Here is a 19,785-nt window from a genome sequence, read left to right on the forward strand (position 1 = left end):
GCCAAGAACCCTGCCACCGAAAATTTAAGCAGAACTTTAAAATATGGCTATTTAGAAAGGCCTTCCTTTGAAAGATGTAAATTATGCAATTACATAATTCGCTTCTCAACTTACTCCTGATTCCTGTATACTGCCTTGCCTTTCCCTTTCCCACCGACTCCCATTCCTCCCTGATATGGGGGGTTGGGAGGAGATAAGAGAGTCAGACTAATAGTGCGGGTATGACTCCCTTCCCCCCCTTCTATGATTCCCCTTTTTCCCTTTCCCTCTTTTCCCTTACAAATAACTCCATTCAAGTCAGACTTTTGTTAATATTATTACTCATATATGATATGTATACTCCTAGTTTTTCTGTTAAATTAGCACTTTACTTATTCCACTTATGTTCATTGAAAAGCCTTTGGCTGAATTACTGTTTGCTGTAAACCGAGGTGATGTGCATTACGTGCCGAGGTATATAAAAAACTATAAATAAATAAATAAATCTAACAACTTGTGTTTCGGGGATGAGAGAGGGTAAGGTAAAGCAGCACCACTTATGATTACCATTCTATAGTCTAAGGATAATTTAAATATAAAATTTGTGAAATAGTTATCCATATTTGTTTCCAGAAAGAAAACACCATAAGGCAAAAAAAAAAAAAAAAAGCAAACGTGAAAGGGTGGTCCCAAGTAACGAACATGACCAACAAGCATGAAATGGTGTCAACCTGGCTCTGAAGAGCTTCCATGGGGTACAAAAAAAAGGTTTAGCAAAGGCTGGAAGATAGCGAAATACATAATGAGCTAGTCCAAAAATATCCCCAATCACATCCTTTATGTCACAGTTTATTCAGTACACCAGACAGCGTGCAGAGTTTTTGGAACATGAGAGAGAAATTGCCTCAAAATTTTATAAAATCGGGAGGCCAAATGCCCAGAGGGCCTAAATCTTTGTAAAGTGTCATCAAATAAGGAAGTTTAGTAAGTTGAAATCGAGAGAGCGAGGAGGATGTGAGAGAGAGGCGCGCAGCTGAAGCCATGCATAAATCTGCTTAAGATCAGTAAATGGAAGGAGGGAGTGATCAAGAATAAGTTGAGAAAGAAACCAAATGCCTTTCCCCTTCCATATTGGCCAATTCAGAGAAGCACCTCCAACTTGAATCTCAGGGTGCAGCAAAATTGGAGCCAATGAAGGAAAGGGTCCAAGGGACAGCTAAGGGTACTTGCAAAGAGTCAAATTCTGTAAAGGCTCTATGTGTAGAGTTGAGAATTGGGTGCACTTGTAGGGCCCATGATGGAGACATGCAGACAACTGCCTCAAAAGGAGTGGGAGAAATAAGATCCTTCTCAATGGTAAGCCAACAAGGTGGATCCAGAATATTTAGGTGATCTGAAAACAAAAAATAGCCTTGCTAGAGAATATAAGCCTGATGATAATTATAAAAATCTGGGAAGTTAACCCCACCATTAGTCTTATCAGCTTTTAATTTAGAGAGAGCTATTCGCGGAGACTTATGATGCCATAGAAATCGAGATAGCAGCCGATCGATGTGTGTGTAGAGGATCCCTAGAGAAAAATATGGGAACCCTGGAGAGGACAAAGTTAATGTGAGGGGCAAGAATCATTTTGATTGTGTCCAATTGGCCCTACCATATTAAATGTAATGGAGATCACTGCAGTATAGCTTCTTTTATCATGATTAATAAAGAAGACTCGCAGTGAGTCAAAGTATTTGAAATATCAGAAAAAAAGTGATACACAGATATTTCAGGCCAAGTGAGGAGAAAGGAAAGGGGTACGTCGACATATCAACAATGGACCCTTGAAAATTTAATGCCAAAAGCTCAGTTTTATGCCACTTTATGCAGTAGCCAGAAAAAGATGAGTATAGCGTGATCGTAGTAAATAGATGTGGTAAAGAGGTGGTAGGGTTAACAATATATAATAGCACATCATCTGCATAAGCTGATAATTTAATCGTCTCTGATCCAATTGAGATGCCTTCTATAAGGGAATTTGAGTGAATGGCTCTTAATAATGGTTCAAGCGCTAAATTAAAAAGTAGGGGTGAAAGAGGGCAACCTTGACGAGTGCCTCTATGTAAATGAAACACATGGGATCGCCTATCATTTATATAGAGGAAAGCTGACGGGTGATGGTATAATAGTTGTACCCGTATCAAAAAATTAGAGCCAAATCCAAACCATTTTAACACCTCCAGTAGATAAGGCCATTCCACCCTATGGAAGGCATTCTCAGCATCTAATGAAAGTGCAATGATTGGAGCTGTATGAGATTTAGCTAATGTCTGAACATGTAAAAATGTACGAGCGTTATTGGATATGAGGCGATTTTTAATAAATCCCGATTGACTGGGATGAACAAGATTTCCCTATCACTCTTGCCATTCTAGTAGCAAGAATTTTAGCAAAAATCTTGTAATCAGTATTGAGAAGAAATATAGTTCGGTAATTAGAGACCAACTGAGGATCCTTCCCTGGCTTAGGAATGACCACGATACATGCTTCTGAGAATGATGAGTTATACTTGCAGCGGGAAACAATATCTGTAAAATATTTGTGAAGCTTTGGAATAAGAGTTTTTAAAATGCTTGGTAGAAGTCCACAGAAAATCTATCTGGGCCCAGAGCCTTCCCTTCTTTCAGCATAGATAAAACCGCAGAAATTTCAGCTGATGAAATAGGGCAGTTCAGATCTTGAACTTGGTCCGGAATGAGAGACAGATGACAAAGCTGCAAAAAGAATTAGTGAATAGTAGAGAGGGGAGCACTAGTATCTGAGGAGTATTGTTTAACATAGAATTCTCTAAATGCCTATATAATACTAGGGTCAGTGCGAGACATATCCCCAGATTAGGATTTAATGGCACTGATCTGCCTATGCTCTTTTTTCCTTTTCAGGTTACTCGCCAATAAGTGGCCACATTTATTATTTTCTGTGCAATAATTGGCCCTTTGGGAAAAAAAGTGTTTTCCCCGCATGGAGACTCAGCAGTTATTATAATCATAGCGAGCTCGGATCAAGGGAGTTAAGGTAGATGATTAGGGGTGTTGAATGTGTTCTTTTTCCAGAGAACTTATAAGAGAATGTAGTCAGGAGAGTTCTGCTCTTTTAGCTCTTTTCATCCCAGTGCTATAGCTAATAATGTCTCCACAAATCGTAGCTTTAAAAGCAGCCCACAAAGCCAAAGGAGATACTTTGATGGAGTCATTATACATGAAGTAGACTGTAATTTAAATATTTAAGAATTTATGAAAAGCCTCATCTTCTAACAAAACTGGATTGAATCTGCATAGGGGGTCTCTGCTGGGGGAAAGGAAGGTATTACCAAGGTTAGGGTGACTGCAGCATGGTCTGAAATGACTATAGGTAAGAACATCACACACTACGAATAAGTGCTAGATGAAAGGTTTACACAGTCCCGAAACTCCAAGCAGATTTAAATTCAAGGTATTCTTTTTATTATTTTCAAATGGTCTGAATTTGAGGAGAATCTTGAAAAATTCAGAAAGGAACTGAAAGCGGCTGAATACAGAAAGTTTCAGAGAGACGATACAGATTACAATAAAGGTTACGTTTACCAATGGATGAATCCGAACAGAGTTCAAAAAAAGACAGTGACATTCGCTCAATCGTCATCAGACGATTCTTCAGGGGAGGAGGCAGCACCACCCACTTTACAGCCCATTCAACCTCCCACTTCTGCAGCATCTGGACAATATTCCTCTATAGCAGCCTCTTTTTTAGACTTGGGACAAGCGTCCCGCAATACTCGGGGCTCCAGATCCCGGGGCCGTCCTCATACCACCCAATGATCCACGCGAGTAACTCGTCAAGAACAGGACCCTTGGCAGTAGACACAGGAGTGGTCTTTAATCTTTCTTCTCGGACTTTATCAGCGGCCATTTGAAAATAATAAAAAGAATATCTTGAATTTAAATCTGCTTGGAGTTTCGGGACTGTGTAAACCTTTCATCTAGCACTTATTCGTAGTGTGTGATTCAATTTAGAGTGCTAGCTGTGCTCAGTTTGCTTGTGGACTTATAGGTAAGAACATGCCATACTGGGTCAGACCAAGGGTCCATCAAGCCCAGCATCCTGTTTCCAACAGTGGCCAATCCAGGCCATAAGAACCTGGCAAGCACCCAAAAACTTAAGTCTATTCCATGTTACTGTTGCTAGTAATAGCAGTGGCTATTTTCTAAGTCAACTTAATTAATAGCAGGTAATGGACTTCACCTCCAAGAACTTATCCAATCCTTTTTTAAACACAGCTATACTAACTGCACTAACCACATCCTCTGGCAACAAATTCCAGAGCTTAATTGTGCGTCGAGTGAAAAAGAACTTTTTCCGATTAGTTTTAAATGTGCCACATGCTAACTTCACGGAGTGCCCCCTAGTCTTTTTATTATCTGAAAGAGTAAATAACCGATTCACATCTATCCATTCTAGACCTCTCATGATTTTAAACATCTCTATCATATTCCCCCTCAGCCGTCTCTTCTCCAAGCTGAAAAGTCCTAACCTCTTTAGTCTTTCCTCCTAGGGGAGCTGTTCTATTCCCCTTATCATTTTGGTTGCCTTTCTCTGTACCTTCTCCATCGCAATTATATCTTTTTTGAGATGTGGCGACCAGAATTGTACACAGTATTCAAGGTGCGGTCTCACCATGGAGCGATACAGAGGCATTATGATATTTTCCATTTTATTCACCATTCCCTTTCTAATAATTCCCAACATTCTGTTTGCTTTTTTGACTGCCGTAGCATGCCGAACTGATGATTTCAATGTGTTATCTACTATGACGCCTAGATCTCTTTCTTGGGTTGTAGCACCTAATATGGAACCTAACATTGTGTATCTATAGCATGGGTTATTTTTCCCTATATGCATCACCTTGCACTTATCCACATTAAATTTCATCTGCCATTTCGATGCCCAATTTTCCAGTCTCACAAGGTCTTCCTGCAATTTATCACAATCTGCTTGTGATTTAACTACTCTGAACAATATTGTATCATCTGCAAATTTGATTACCTCACTCGTCATATTTCTTTCCAGATCATTTATAAATATATTGAAAAGTAACGGTCCCAACACAGATCCCTGAGGCGTTCCACTGCCCACTCCCCTCCACTGAGAAAATTGTCCATTTAATCCTACTCTCTATTTCCTGTCTTTTAGCCAGTTTGTAATCAACAAAAGGACATTGCCACCTATCCCATGACTTTGTACTTTTCCTAGAAGCCTCTCATGAGGAACTTGATCAAACGCCTTCTGAAAATCCAAGTACACTACATCTACCGGTTCACCTTTATCCACATGTTTATTAACTCCTTCAAAAAAGTGAAGCAGATTTGTGAGGCAAGACTTGCCTTGGGTAAAGCCATACTGACTTTTCCATTAAACCATGTCTTTCTATATGTTCTGTGATTTTGATGTTTAGAACACTTTCCACTATTTTTTCTGGCACTGAAGTCAGGCTAACTGGTCTGTAGTTTCCCGGATCATCCCTGGAGCCCTTTTTAAATATTGGGGTTATATTAGCTATCCTCCAGTCTTCAGGTACAATGGATGATTTTAATGACAGTTTACAAATTTTTACTAATAGATCTGAAATTTCTTTTTTTTAGTTCTTTCAGAACTCTGGGGTGTATACCATCCGGTCCAGGTGATTTTCTACTCTTCAGTTTGCCAATCAGGCCTACCACATCTTCTAGGTTCACCGTGATTTGGTTCAGTCTATCTGAATCATTACCCATGAAAACCTTTTCCAGTACGGGTACCTCCCCAACATCCTCTTCAGTAAACACCGAAGCAAAGAAATCATTTAATCTTTCCACAATGGCCTTATCTTCTCTAAATGCCCCTTTAACCCATCAATCATCTAACGGTCCAACTGACTCCGTCACAGGCTTTCTGCTTCAGATATATTTTAAAAAGTTTTACTGTGAGTTTTTGCCTCTATGGCCAACTTCTTTTCAAATTCTCTCTTATTCTGTCTCATCAATGTCTTACATTTAACTTGCCAATGCTTGTGCATTATCCTATTTTCTTCTGTTGGATCCTTCTTCCAATTTTTGAATGAAGATCTTTTGGCTAAAATAGCTTCTTTCACCTCCCTTGTAACCATGCCGGTAATCGTTTTGCCTTCTTTCTACCTTTTTTAATGGTGGAATACATCTGGACTGTGCTTCTAGGATGTTATTTTTTAACAATGACCATGCCTCTTGCACACTTTTTACCTTTGTAGCTGCTCCTTTCAGTTTTTTTCTAACAATTTTTCTCATTTTATCAAAGTTTCCCTTTTGAAAGTTTAGCACGAGAGCCGTGGATTTTCTTACTGTCCCCCTTCCAGTCATTAATTCAAATTTGATCATATTATGATCACTATTGGCAAGCGGCTCCACCACCATTACCTCTCTCATCAAATCCTGTGCTCCACTGAGAATTAGATTCAAAATTGCTCCCTCTCGTCGGTTCCTGAACCAATTGCGCCATAAAAATGTAATTTATTCCATCCAGGAATATATCTCTAGCTTGTAGTATTGAAGTTGCAGAGATATCTGAAATTAGAGAGCCTGAAACCAAAAAGTAATTGGTGCGTGAGTAAGTGGAATGAGGGAACGAGTAAAAGCTAAAATCTTTATCTGTAGGGTAGAGAAGTGCTGGGCTGTAGTACACATCATCCACCCACATTTGTTTTAATTTAAGTGATTCTGTGGGAGAAAGGTGTGTTTCCTGGTGTAGTGCAAAATCTGTATGTAGAGACTGAAGATAATGTAGCAATTTTTTAAGCTTAATGGGGTGTGAAATTCCAGTTTCAGATTATTATCTGAAGACATATTGACAAATTAAAAAGTGACATTTTAGGAAAAGCACAACTTAAAGTTTCATGACTGAAAACATCATCAAGATTGCAATTGGGTGAATACAGAACCAAAAAATACATAAAACACATAGAAAACACCATAGAAAAGGGAGAAAAACTGGCAACTCATGCCACCATGATGGCATAATGGAGAAAAAAATGGGACTCTAGGCAACGCCAGAGGCAGAGAAAACCAGATCCAGCAATTCCTCAGCAAACAAAGGAAAAAGACCATACGTGGTACGTCCTTCAGTTATAGAAAACTTGATGGAGATCAGTGACAGCGCCATGTTAAAAAATAAAAATAGTTTGGTTCACTATCAAGTGCAAAAATAAACAGGGACACCGCCCTTATTGCACCAAGATGAGATGTAAAATGGGTTCAGAATTGTCTAAAATAATTATCACTGGGGAGAGTGCAGAGCAAGGAGAAATAGAATCTTGCTGTGAAGTTCGATGTAGTCAGTGTAACTAAGAAGCCAAAAATAAAGTCAGATTATGAAAAAGAAAAAAATCCTCAGGTCACCATGACTACAGAGGATTCCATAGATGAAATATAGACTTCTGCCTCTGCTGGGTCGTTGAATATCTTTGACTGATTCCAGTATGTAATTCGCAGTTTTGCGGATACATGAGACCGAACCGTGCCTCTAGTGCCTGTAAACGCAGGCGGAGTGCCAGAAAGGCTTTCCTTTTAGTTACAGTGGCCTTCGCAAAATCCGGGTCAAATAGTATCGTGTCGCTTTGGTAAGTAAGTGGGGCCTTGGAGCGGGCAGTGTTAATAATTTCCATGGCCTGCGGGTATCTAAGCATTTTAAAAATGATCGGTCTCAGATACCTGGATTTCTAGAGAGGCCTGGAGGGTGTCAGGTGGGCTCTATTTCACATGGCTGATTAAATTTTAGCTGCAAACAGGAAGAAAACAGCAAAACAAGGAAGGTATTTATATCCGTTCCCTCACAAGGCCCTCCAGGATTCCCAAAAAGTCTGACATTGTTCCATCTATTGCAATTTGCCAGATCTTCTATCTCCACCTGCACTCACTCCACTGAGGCGCTTAACTGTGGGATAATGGCGGTTTTCATTAAGAGAGAAGCCATTTGAGACTCAACATCATCCAGATGGGCCACATGTGACACAAATTGTTGAATGAGAGATGAGAGTTCAGACCAAATCACTGTGATTGCATCTATATTGCTTTGTAGGGATGTGAATTGTTTTTCTGACGATTGAAAATATCGTACAATATTTTCAAACTCGTCAGAAATCGGGGGCTCCCCGAACCCTATAGGAAAACCCCAAAAAATTGTTCGTGGGGTTCTCTTATCATTTTGGGGGAGGGCGGGAAAAGTGGCACACATAAACAACCCCTAAACCCACCCCAACCCTTTAAAACACATTCTTTAGCATCCCCCACCCTCCCAACACCTCCAAAACATTTTTGAAGTACCTGGTGGTCCAGTGGGGGTCCCAGGAGCGATCTCCCACTCTCGGGCCATTGGCTGCCACTAATCAAAATGGCACTGATGGCCCTTTGCCCTTACCATGTGACAGGGGCTATCGGTGCCATTGGCCGGGCCCTGTCACATGGTAGGAGCAATGGACGGCCGGCGCCATCTTTAAAAATGGGAACAAAGACTAAAAGGAAAGCAAACCCTTCCCTCCATCCTGTTTCTAGGAAAGCAAGGCTGCCATCTCATGTCTTGTTGCTGGAGCTTGGATTTGGAGAAAGGGTGTCCAAATCTCAATAGTCAGTTTATGTTTGTTAGGGGTATATTCCTTAGCGAACATATACTCCATAGTGAACAACTTGATCATTTTATTAAGCCAAAGGGCAAGTGTAGGGGGTTCTGAAGTAGTCCAAACTGTCAATATAGCTAGCTTTGGCTAGAAATTCCTTCTGTGAGTTAGTAAATTTATTATGCAATGCGGGATAAATACCAAACAGCCACATTTTGGGATCTTCAGGAACCTTGCTAGCGCATACCTTCGAACAATAGGCCCAAATCTGGGACCAAAGTATCATGAGCTTTGGGCATGTCCAAAAACAATGTAAGAAATCACCATCATAAAGTCCACATTTGGAGCAGGTTGGTGTTGAGCAAATTTTTGCCATATATGCTTTAGTCTTGGGGTAGTATAGTTGCCATATGACTTTCAGCTGTAATTCTTTCAAAAGGGCATTTTCTGAGATCTGGGGTATGTGGTCAAGGTAGTATTTGATGTCTGTAGATAATAGTTGCATAGTAAGGAAATGAGACCATCTTTGTTGTATAGCGTGATAGGCATCATTTGGTAAGTGTAGAGTGAGCAGTTTAGAAAAGGTAGAACAGGATACCTTTACTGTACAGCGGTCTAAAAAGATTTTTTCCAATACCAGTTTTTTTGAGTGAGGGAGAACATTAAGGTGTGAGGCACATATGTAATTTCTAATTTGCAAATATGCAAAGAACTCTGAGTTTGGCAGGGAATATGTTTGTTGTAGCTCTTGGAAACTATGTAATACGTTTGTACTTGAGAACATTTGACAAACATACATTAGTCCCTTGTCCGCCCAGTTCTTGAACGCCTTATTCTCCATTCCCGGTAAGGATTGCGGGTTACCACAGATAGGAATAATAGGAGTGAGAGATGTCTCTGTTTTGAGAATTCTACACATGTAAGTCCAGGCTTGCCTCCCTGAGGTTAAAATCAGAAAGTGTTTGGCATAGTCAGTAAGTTGGGATGGAGGGAGTTGAACCAGGGCCGCTAAGGAATGATTATTAAACCAACATTGTAAATATGTGGTTGGCAAGAAGTACGTGGAGCCGGATAACCAATCTTGTAAATGACGCATCATGCAAACTAGATTATATTTCTGAAAATCAGGACAGGCCAGTCCTCCTTTTTGAATTGGATAGCAGAGAAATGGTATCGCGAGCGGTGCCCTTTCCTCTCCAAATAAATTTCTTAAATGCTCGTTGGAGAACTATTATGTCTGAGTTTTTGAGCCATAGGGGGAACATTTGTAACAAGTACAAACATTTCGGAAGTTCTGTCATTTTAAATAAATTAATTCTGCCCGTTATGGAAAGTGGTAAAGTGGACCAGAGTTCCAGGCATTTTTGTAAAATGGGATATAATTTTATAAATATTACCTATCTCGGAAGGAATTAACACCCCAAGGTATTTAATGTGAGTATCCGTCCAATTATCCCCAATTTGATTTAAAATTCCCATAAATCTCCATTGCTTCAGATTTTTCCCTATTGATTTTTAGGCCCGAAAATAATCCAAACCGATTCTGATACTCTAAGACCCTTAGCAGCGAGATGTGCAGAATTGTTAAGAAAATTAATATGTCATTTGCAAATGCTGCTATTTTGAAGGCGATGGGATCCACCTCCAGGCCAGAGATCTCTTTATCATCAGCTATGATCCATGAAAGGGTCAATCGAGAGTATGTAAAGCAGCGGAGACAACAGGCATCCTTGACGAACTCCTCATTGTGGAATAAAAGCTAGGGATTTACTCCCATTAATTAGGATATGGGAAGTTGGGGTGTGGTATAACAATGAAATGTATCTAACCCAATTGCCAGAGAATGGAGAATAGGTAGTACGATGAGACCCTATCAAAAGCTTTTTATGAATCAAAGCTTACTGCTAAAGCGGGAATCTGTTGAGCTTTACAGTGTGCGATAGTGGTGATAAGCTTAGTGATATGTGTTGTTGCTGAGTGGCCTTTGATAAAGCCGACCTGGTTTAGTGACATGAGTGTTGGAAGAACCTTACTCAGGCAAAGAGCTAGAATATTCGCTAGCAGTTTGAGATCACAATTTAATAGTGAAATTGGCCTATAAGAGGCTGGTAGGGTCGGATCTTTGCCTAGTTTAGGTAGCACTGTGATCTATGCTTTGTTGAACTCAGTGGGAAAGCAGTTTTTCTCTAAGGCATCTGTATAAAAAAAGCCCCATTGGCATAGTTATTAGCTCACTCAGGATTTTATGGTAATCGTAAGAGAAACCATCCGGTCCCGGAGCTTTCCCCGATTTACTGGACTTTATGGCATTTTGGATCTCTGTATTGGTAATGGTAGAGTTCAAATAATCACAATGTTCATCTGTGATTTGAGGTAAAGAGAGATTGGTAAAAAAATGTTCTTCCTCCACCATTCCTCCCTGCCGGTCTTCTGTATATAATTGGTCATAAAATACTCGCATCACTTCTTTAATGTCATTTCCCCTAATTGCCCATGTGTTTTGGGGGGTTCGCAATTTTTCTATAAAGGTTTTACTTCGACGGACTCAAATTAAATCTGGAAAACTACTAGCAAATCTATTTCCATATCTAAAGTAAGAGTGTTCCGCGTATTGATAATGTTTGGACACACACTGAAGAAAGTATGCTTGTAATGCGTGAAGTATTGTATAATAGTTGGTGGTATTTTCCCTAGTAGGTCTAGAAATCATCAGTCTCTTGGCTTTTTGTAGTTTCCCTTCTAGCTCTAAAATGTAAGCCTGTAATTTTTTGTTCCTATGTCTGAGGAATGAAATAATTTCTCCTTGGAGGACTACTTTACTTGTTTCCCAGAAAAGATTTGGGGTTTCTATATGTTGGGCATTTGTTTCTTGAAAGAAAGTCCACTTAGCTCTGAGAAAGTCTTGGAACTCCCTGTCCTGTTTTAAATAAGAGGGAAATTTCCATCATTTTTCCTGAGGTGGCAAATTTTCCAAATTTAAATCTGCTCAAATAAGAGTGTGGTCAGATATATTGGCCATTCCTATCGAAGCTATTATGGTATAGGAGAAAATGTTGGATGAGCCTAATATGTAGTCAATATGGGATAGCATGTTGTGAGCTTTGGAGACATGCATGTAGTCTCGTTCATCGGGATGTAATACTCTCCACAGATCAACCAATTGTATGGTTTTGCAGAATGCTGGTAGGCATGATTATTGGATTCATGGAAGACCACCCAATGATTTAGAGGAACAATCCATCAGTGAGTCATACACACAATTAAAGTCTCCCATAACTAGAAGCCATCCATTTCTATATAAAGTTAGGAGGCTTTCCAATTTCTGAAAAAACCTTGGGTCACATATATTAGGCCCATAGAGATTACAGATAGTGATACTTTTACCATATAATTTCCCCACAATTATGATATATCTCCCTTCAGGGTCAGCTATCTCTTGAATGATTTGGAAGGAGAGATTTTTATGGAAAAGTATCGCCACACCAGCCTTTTTCTCCACTGCCGGTGAAAAATAGACAGAGCCAACCCAATCTCAATGTAACTTTTTGCTTTCCCCGGGTGTTAAATGGGTTTCCTGCAAGTATGCTATGTCCACTTTAGATCTTTTACACGCCTGTAGTACCTTAGAGCATTTAATAGGACTCCCCAGACCATAAAAATTTAGACTAGCTATGCGCATATACAACTAAAGACCCCAACAAATTATATATGGATCTGTAAGATACTTCTCATACGGATGGTTGCAAACTTTCCAGCCTAAGTTTGCAAACTTGACTCTGATTTGCAGTCTCAATAAAACGTTAAGACATTCAACGGACATTGTCTGAAGAATTACTGTGATTAACTCTAACTTAATGCTACTATTAATGAAAAGAACCCCCTGAGCCCCACCAACCCCCCCTCCCATCCCTTCCACTTAACCAACTTTGGGATTTCTCCCATATTTTATCTCCTCGTAACTGTGAGGAAGTAAAAGGGGGTACGTTTCTGATGTGCCTCAGCACCATCCTCTCAGTCTGCAAGAGGAATAAAGTCTGCATCCAGATGTTATTGGACAGTTTATCCAAGACCCAGAGTAACAGTTTTGTTTTATTAAGATAAACTGAAAGAGAGAAAAGAGGTTTGTAAAGAGTCCAAGCATTGCAATTAGATGTTATATTATTGCTTAGGGATATATAGATTAACTTTGCAGTCACCAAGTCAAATGAGCCAGAGTCCGCCTGGGTCAGTCACAACATTGAACTGGTTCTAGTCAAGAAATCATACTGTGCAGGCAATGTAAGCTGATTCTGTGATGTAGATTTGCCTCTAAACTTTCTGCTCCGATTTTGGTCACTGAAAAAGGAACAAGAGTGCTTCTGTTATTTTTGCCCAACACATCTGGCGATAGATGCGGCCATCTCTGGAACGGCTCCTTCTGGTTGTTCATTTTTTATCTTCTGCCATGATCGGTCCATTCAATACATAAACATCCTTGAATGTTTTTGAGATGTGAAGAGGTGAACATGCTTGGCTATAGAGGCTTTTCCATAATCCCATGTTAGACTTTGCTTGCTCATAATTGAATATTAACAGGGGCTTGTGAGCTTTAACAGTCTGTTTGGTATCTGTCAGGTTAAGAACCATGTCCCATGCTTATGAATGTAAACAGAAAGAACAGTGCTTTTCTCAGTTAGAAGCCCAATGAGAGAAAGAAGAACTGCAACAACTTCAGAATCTTGGATACTTGATATAAATTCCTTGGCTTTGCTCACTTCTGTAAAGATAAAATCTTTGCCAGAATGCCAAATCTTTAGGTTTGCTGGGTATTGCGGTTGGAATCGGATGTCCTGGTTATAGAGCTCAGAGCAGAGCGGGCTAAACAATTTCCATTGCTGTATCAATTGTGCCGAAAAATCTTGAAATAGACGTATCTCCGCCAATTGGTATGTTAATTTGTGTTGTGTGCGAAAGGCTTGCATTAAATGCTGCTTATATGACCAATTTAGGATTTTGGCTATAACTATACCTTTCTTTTTCCCCAGCCTATGTGCCCACTCAATTTGGAGTTTGCCTCTGAGTTCCGGCAGCGCCAAGGCCTCAGGCAGCCATTTTTCTAAAGTAGATTCTAAATTTCTTCTGTCAATTCAGGAAAACCTGTAATACTGATGTTACTGCATCGTGCCCAGTTCTTTAAGTCATCGAGCTTTTCTGCTTGCTTGGCCACTGTTTTTTCAAGCATTACTAGTTTTCTGGTCAGCGACAAATATTCATCTTCCAACCAAGTGATGCGGCCCTCCACCTGATCCATAATGGATGCAGTTCCACAAAAGTATTTTTTAAGTCTTGAAATCGAGAGGGAAAGGTCTACGAACCGGGCATCTAAGGCGCTTACCACCGCATTCGTTACCCGAATAGTTAAATCGCTATATGGGTCCACTTGGGGGGAGAGGGTAGGTTATGTCCAAGAGTTGCCGCCATTTTGCCTGCTGGTTCCTTTGCTTTTTCCCCCCTTTTAAGGGCATAATACGTGCGTTTTTCAGCATAAATTTGTGTATAGACTTGTGTTCGCTCTGTTTATTCACCGGGTGGTATTAGATGTCACTGGATGCTGGTGATTGTCAATGATCTTGAGAGGATGGTGCCTGGAACTGAGGCAGACATGCGGCTTCACCACATCACGTGACCCCCTATAACACTATTGTACATTTCCACATAGCCACGTGGAGGTGTTTGAAAGTTATCTTCATTGTGGAAAGGTTCTCAGGGACATGTTTAGTTTGAGGAGGAGTGGGGAGTATATGTGTTAATTGCATTTTCAAGCAAAATTCTACCCACACAAAAAGCTGGTGCAAGTTACCATGCATATCTTGTACTCACAACTGTTTTCAAAGTGACAATACATGCATGCCTTTGCTTTAAGAACTGGTGCAAAACCCACAGGCAAAAAGTATGTGTGGACTTTGTCCCAAGCATATATCTGATGTGCATCCTGCCTTTCCATTTGTGCTTCATACTTATAACTTTTACCCCCCTTGCTGTATCTGAATTTCATGTCACTTTTCATTTCCCCCGACTACCTCACAGCATTAGGCAATAGGCATCCTGTTCAAAGGGCCAGGCATTCTACCAGTGGATGCATGCCAGCATTTGCTGGGTTTTGCTCTGGAGATGATGGTATAGCTGTATGTGCTGCCTTCTATGCACCTGCTGTTTTCTGTGTTGTCTGTCAGGTTTCATGACCGTCCTATTTGTTCTCTTTCTGCCTGATACGCTGCTGCTTCATCTCCAGGAAGAGCAGGAGGAGTCTTTCCCAAAGACAGTGGACAAGATTTACACCTTCCCCACCCCTTCACCAGAGATGAAGACAAGACTTAACAGATCTTGCCCCCTCCAACTTCCCCAGGAAGAGGAGAAACCCCCTACACACACCCAAAAAAAAATAGTTTATGCTTGTTTCTAACTATTTTTGAAATTTTTTTGTAGCCATGTATGTGGTATGTCTGAATGATGAAATTGAATGCCTGTGTAGTGTTGTTCCTGATGCAGTACTGTAGGTGTGTGAGAGTGAGGATGACATATGAATGCTGGGTACTGTATGTGTGATGAGTCAGTGTGTTGGGATGTTTACCAGGTGGGTGGGGATTATAAAAGTCACTTTTCAACAGACAGCTGCTATGCTATGCAGTAATGATGAATGATGCAGGTTGTATCTCTTGAAAAGTGGCAAGAAACTTCTACAAAATCTTTTTCATGACACTTTTTCCCAACTTCCATTTTGTTACTGCCTTATCAATTTCTTTCCCTTATATAGAATAAATAAATTGGGATCTGGCAGCGATTTTGAAGCATATTTTCAACGACTGGGTATTGCATCAGGACGGGCACGTTACACTAAAAATAGGGTAAGTCTGTTTGTCTAAGGTTATTTGGAAGGTGTCTGCCTGGTATTTCTCATGGTTGTTAATATGCTAGAAAGAAGTACCTCTGAGTTGGTCTGGAGGTTTTTATATCTGTTTAATACATTTAAATGTAACTTTTCAAAACATTTACATGTGTAAATTTTTAAGCCCTGGAGGCACTCTTAATCAGTCAGGTTTTCAAGATATCAATAAGGAATATGCATGAGATAGATTTGTAAATACAGTCTACCCAATGTACGCAAATCTATCCCATGCATATTCATTGTGGCAAGCTTGAAAACTTGTCTGGTTAGGTGTGCCTCCAGTGCAGAGTTGGCAAACATTGCCTTACAGCTTTTCCCTATTAAAACTTTCAGTTTCTCCATCCCACCCACAACCTCTTGGAGGAGTTGCTTGTGATATTGAGAATTGTGCTGTTCATTGTACTGGTTAACTACTTTCCTACTGTTGGAGGAGGAGTTGATTATGATACTAAGAATAGTGCTATTTATTGTAGCTCCCTTGAAAAAATTAAAATCTTTTCTTAAACTGGAAAAGAGTTTAAAGGTTCAGCTATTTCTCTAGTGTTCAAAGAAAGGTCTGTAGAGATCAAAGATTCCCATTTGCTTATAGCATAAATTGTAAGCAACTTACATATCCAGAAATCTTCAAACATCTCCAGACCTCAACATCATATTTGATGATACTCAGTCAAAAGCAAATCCTCCTATTTTAAATATTTTTAGTCATGGCCTCTCATATATCTTTTTCATTGTGTACCCTTGTCTTTCTGTGCTAGACTGTAAGCTCCAAGGAGTAGGAACCATTAATGCTGTATAAATCTGGTATGCACTATACAAATGATTAATAATAATTAAGAGGGGCTAGGTACTAAGCACTTTTCCATAGGCACAAAATAGGAAAACCCTTTAGTATATCAGACCCTAAGTTTGTCAATATATGAACAAAATCATTTTACATGCTGCTCAGTGGATATCAGACTAGCCCAATGAGTGGGCAGTAGTGCTGGGTTCTCTGGCACTGAGAATCATGTTCAGGTCTACTGTTTATCAAGTATAATCAGGGAATACATGCATTCAGGCCAATGTAATGTCGGGTGCTAAGGTCAGTGCACCGCTGAAAGCGTGGTAGAACACGCTAGACTTATGCCTGATGCAATACAGGGATTAGCACATACAAAACGTGCTTCCAAGCCAGCACAAAGCTAAAAGTGCTCATCACATGTAAATGCATGTTGTTTTTTTGAGGCTATTAGCTAGTACACCCGATGTAAAAAGTTACCATGTGCTGGACATGCACGTTTTTATGCTCAAAAATTAATGCCAGCCCTGGAGCTGGTGTTAAGTTTTAAGGCGCCTCAAGCCATGCACAGAAAAATAGAAAATACTATTTCTCGGTGCTTTTCTGTGGTTCCTTCAACTTAATATCATAACGATACAGAAGCACAAAAAAAAAAATAAAAAAAATCTTTAAAGCAGTTGGGTTAGGAAAAGAGACACTCAGTTTCCAAGTGTCCATTTTCCTACCCCATCACTGTGCACGGGTTAGGAAAATGGACATTCGTAAAATTGAGCGTCCGTTTTCCCTAACCTGGCACAGCCATGTCTCCTGGGTGCTCAATGCCATGGATGCACAATTTATCCCTAGCGCATCCTTTTTAGCATGACAGCTCATTTGCCTATTGCATTGAGCACCCAGGAGAGGTGATTGTACGCATGTTAAAAAAGAAGTGCATCCAGTTTGGACACACATTTTTTGTGTGTCAGTATTTCATCGGCCTGATTGGGCAGGAAGTGGTGCCCCTACCTTGAATGGAAAGAATGATTACCACCATAGGCAGGGACATGAGTTTGTAGTAAAATTCTAAGTCTTAGAGAAGTTTCTTCTCCAGCCTTTGGTCAGCCAGGAAACTCAAGAAAGGCTGAACTAGAAAATAATTGTAAGAACATAAGAACATGCCATACTGGGTCAGACCAAGGGTCCATCAAGCCCAGCATCCTGTTTCCAAACAGAGGCCAATCCAGGCCATAAGAACCTAGCAAGTACCCAAAAACTAAGTATTCCCATGTTACCGTTGCTAGTAATAGCAGTGGCTATTTTCTAAGTCAACTTTAAATGTGTGGGCATCAAATAAAGAAATAATTATTTATTCAATAAATAGATATTTACCTGGGTAAAATGGCCTACTTGAAAGTTTCTCTCCTCAGTTTGGCTCGAAAAAGGAATGGGCTTTTCAAATCATGCATTATTTTATCTGGGTTTAAAAGAGGAGTCCCCAGGAGTGATAATTTCAATAGTATACATTCTCTTTTGTCGTTGATCAGCAGGTGCATAGTATAAATACCATTTGTACACATATACGTGCAGCTAATTTTCAAAGGTAAACTTCCCTGATCTCTTACAGCTAGATGGGCTATTCAAATTGCCAAAAACCAGAGTGGGATTTAAACAACCAAACTGTAATAACTCTGGTCAAAATCATCAGAGCTTATAGGCAAGGTGTCAGCAAGTCTGACGGCGTATCATGCACTAACGTGCTAAGACCGCCCAGCCCTATCAATCATCCATCTTCATAAAAATAATTTTTTTGAAAGCATATTAAAAACACAAACAGTCCAAGTGTTATCAAATAGCGAACCCAACAACACAGCCGGTGTTTCGCTGAAAGCTTCCTCAGGGGTGATTTCAAATTGCAAATCCACTGTGACTGTACACTAGAAGGTATAACAATGAATTACAAAACCCATATTTTCAAAATGCAAGATAAAAAACAGTACTTATCTTGGAGTCAGAAATACCGTTCATGATGGGACATAAAGCCTCAATGAAGTTTCAAGGAGACTTACTGAAGCCACAGGCGCAGTCCTCATACAGCACACTAGAAGAACATCATAGGTGCTCCACCTGTGATAATCAAAAAAATGTAATAGTAATGATGACATGAGGTATAACATCACCCTAGACAAACACTGAAATCTATCTCGGCATTCACTCCTGATGGTGCAACTGATTTCAATTTTAAATTTCCACCTTTATTCAAGTTTCAACAGTTCATGGTTTGAATCCCCACCTCGCCACTGGGCAACTAGTTGATCTATGTCACAAAACCTTAGATCATCAAATACATAAGATTTTTTGTCACAATGTGCTACCAAAGGTTCATTAGAGTGGTGATGTAATAGGTTTGATCATACGGGTTTTTACTGCCCACTTGGTCTTACCCACATAAATCATCTCACAGGGACATTTACCAAGATAAACAACATATGAAGATTGACATGAAGTATATTTCAATTTAATGACCCAAATTATTAGCAGATACTATGCTAGTCTGCATTGACACATGTATACCGAGCAATGTCTACAAGGTTGATGGCTACCTTCAGAAGGCTTCGTAAGTGCAGAGGTTTTGTGTTATAAACTGGTTGACCATTGGCGAGGTGGGGATTTGAACCATGAGCTGTTTGAAACTCGAACAAAGGTGGATCTTTACATTGCAATCGGTTGCACCATCAGGCCTGAATGCCGAAATAAATTTTAGTGTTTTTCTAGGGTGATGTTATACATCATGTCATCATTACTTTTTTTTATACATCATGTCATCACATTTTTTTTTATTATCGCAAGTGGAGCACCTATGGCGTTCTTTTAATGCCACTATGGGCCAGATTTTAAAAGCCTTACACGTGTGTGTGTGTGTGTGGGGGGGGGGTTACGCGCGCCGGGCCTATTTTAAAAGGCCCCTGGTGACGATCGTAAAGCCCCAGAACACGTGTAAGTCCCGGGGGTTTGCAAAAAGGGGTGGTCCGGGGGGGTTAGAGTAGGGCTGGGGGGGGGAAGGTTAGGGAAAGGGGTGGGAAGGTCAGGCTAGGGGGAACGGGGAAGGCAGCGCAGCTCGGTGCATGCAAGGTTCACAATTGTGCACCCCCTGTGCGCCGACCCCCGATTTTATAACATGCGCATGCATGTTATAAAATCGGGCGTACGTGTGCACGCCGGCTAGTATGCGCACATGTACGCCCACGCGCACCTTATTAAAATCTACCCCTAAATGAGGACTGTGCCTGTGGCTTTAGTGAGTCTCATTGAAATTTCGTCGGCGCTTTATGTCCCATCATGAACGGTATTTCTGACTCCAAGATAAGTACTGTTTTTTTTATTCTTGTATTTGAAATATGGGTTTTGTAATTCATTGGTATACTTTCTAGCTTTAAGTCACAGTGGATTTGCAATTTGAAATTACCCCGAGGACGCTTTTCAGTGAAA

At 40.2% G+C, this 19,785-nt stretch overlaps 1 protein-coding gene across 1 annotated transcript in view; it reads left to right on the plus strand.

Annotated features, from left to right (window-relative positions):
- LOC115091935 (N-acetylated-alpha-linked acidic dipeptidase 2-like) overlaps positions 1–19,785 on the plus strand; it is a 224,425-nt gene that overhangs the window by 138,557 nt on the left and 66,083 nt on the right. The window contains 1 exon segment of the mRNA XM_029602298.1: positions 15,411–15,501. Within this exon segment, the coding sequence (XP_029458158.1) occupies positions 15,411–15,501 (91 nt within the window).

The sequence above is a fragment of the Rhinatrema bivittatum genome, chromosome 5 (genome assembly GCF_901001135.1).
Source record: "Rhinatrema bivittatum chromosome 5, aRhiBiv1.1, whole genome shotgun sequence".
Lineage (NCBI taxonomy): Eukaryota > Metazoa > Chordata > Amphibia > Gymnophiona > Rhinatrematidae > Rhinatrema > Rhinatrema bivittatum.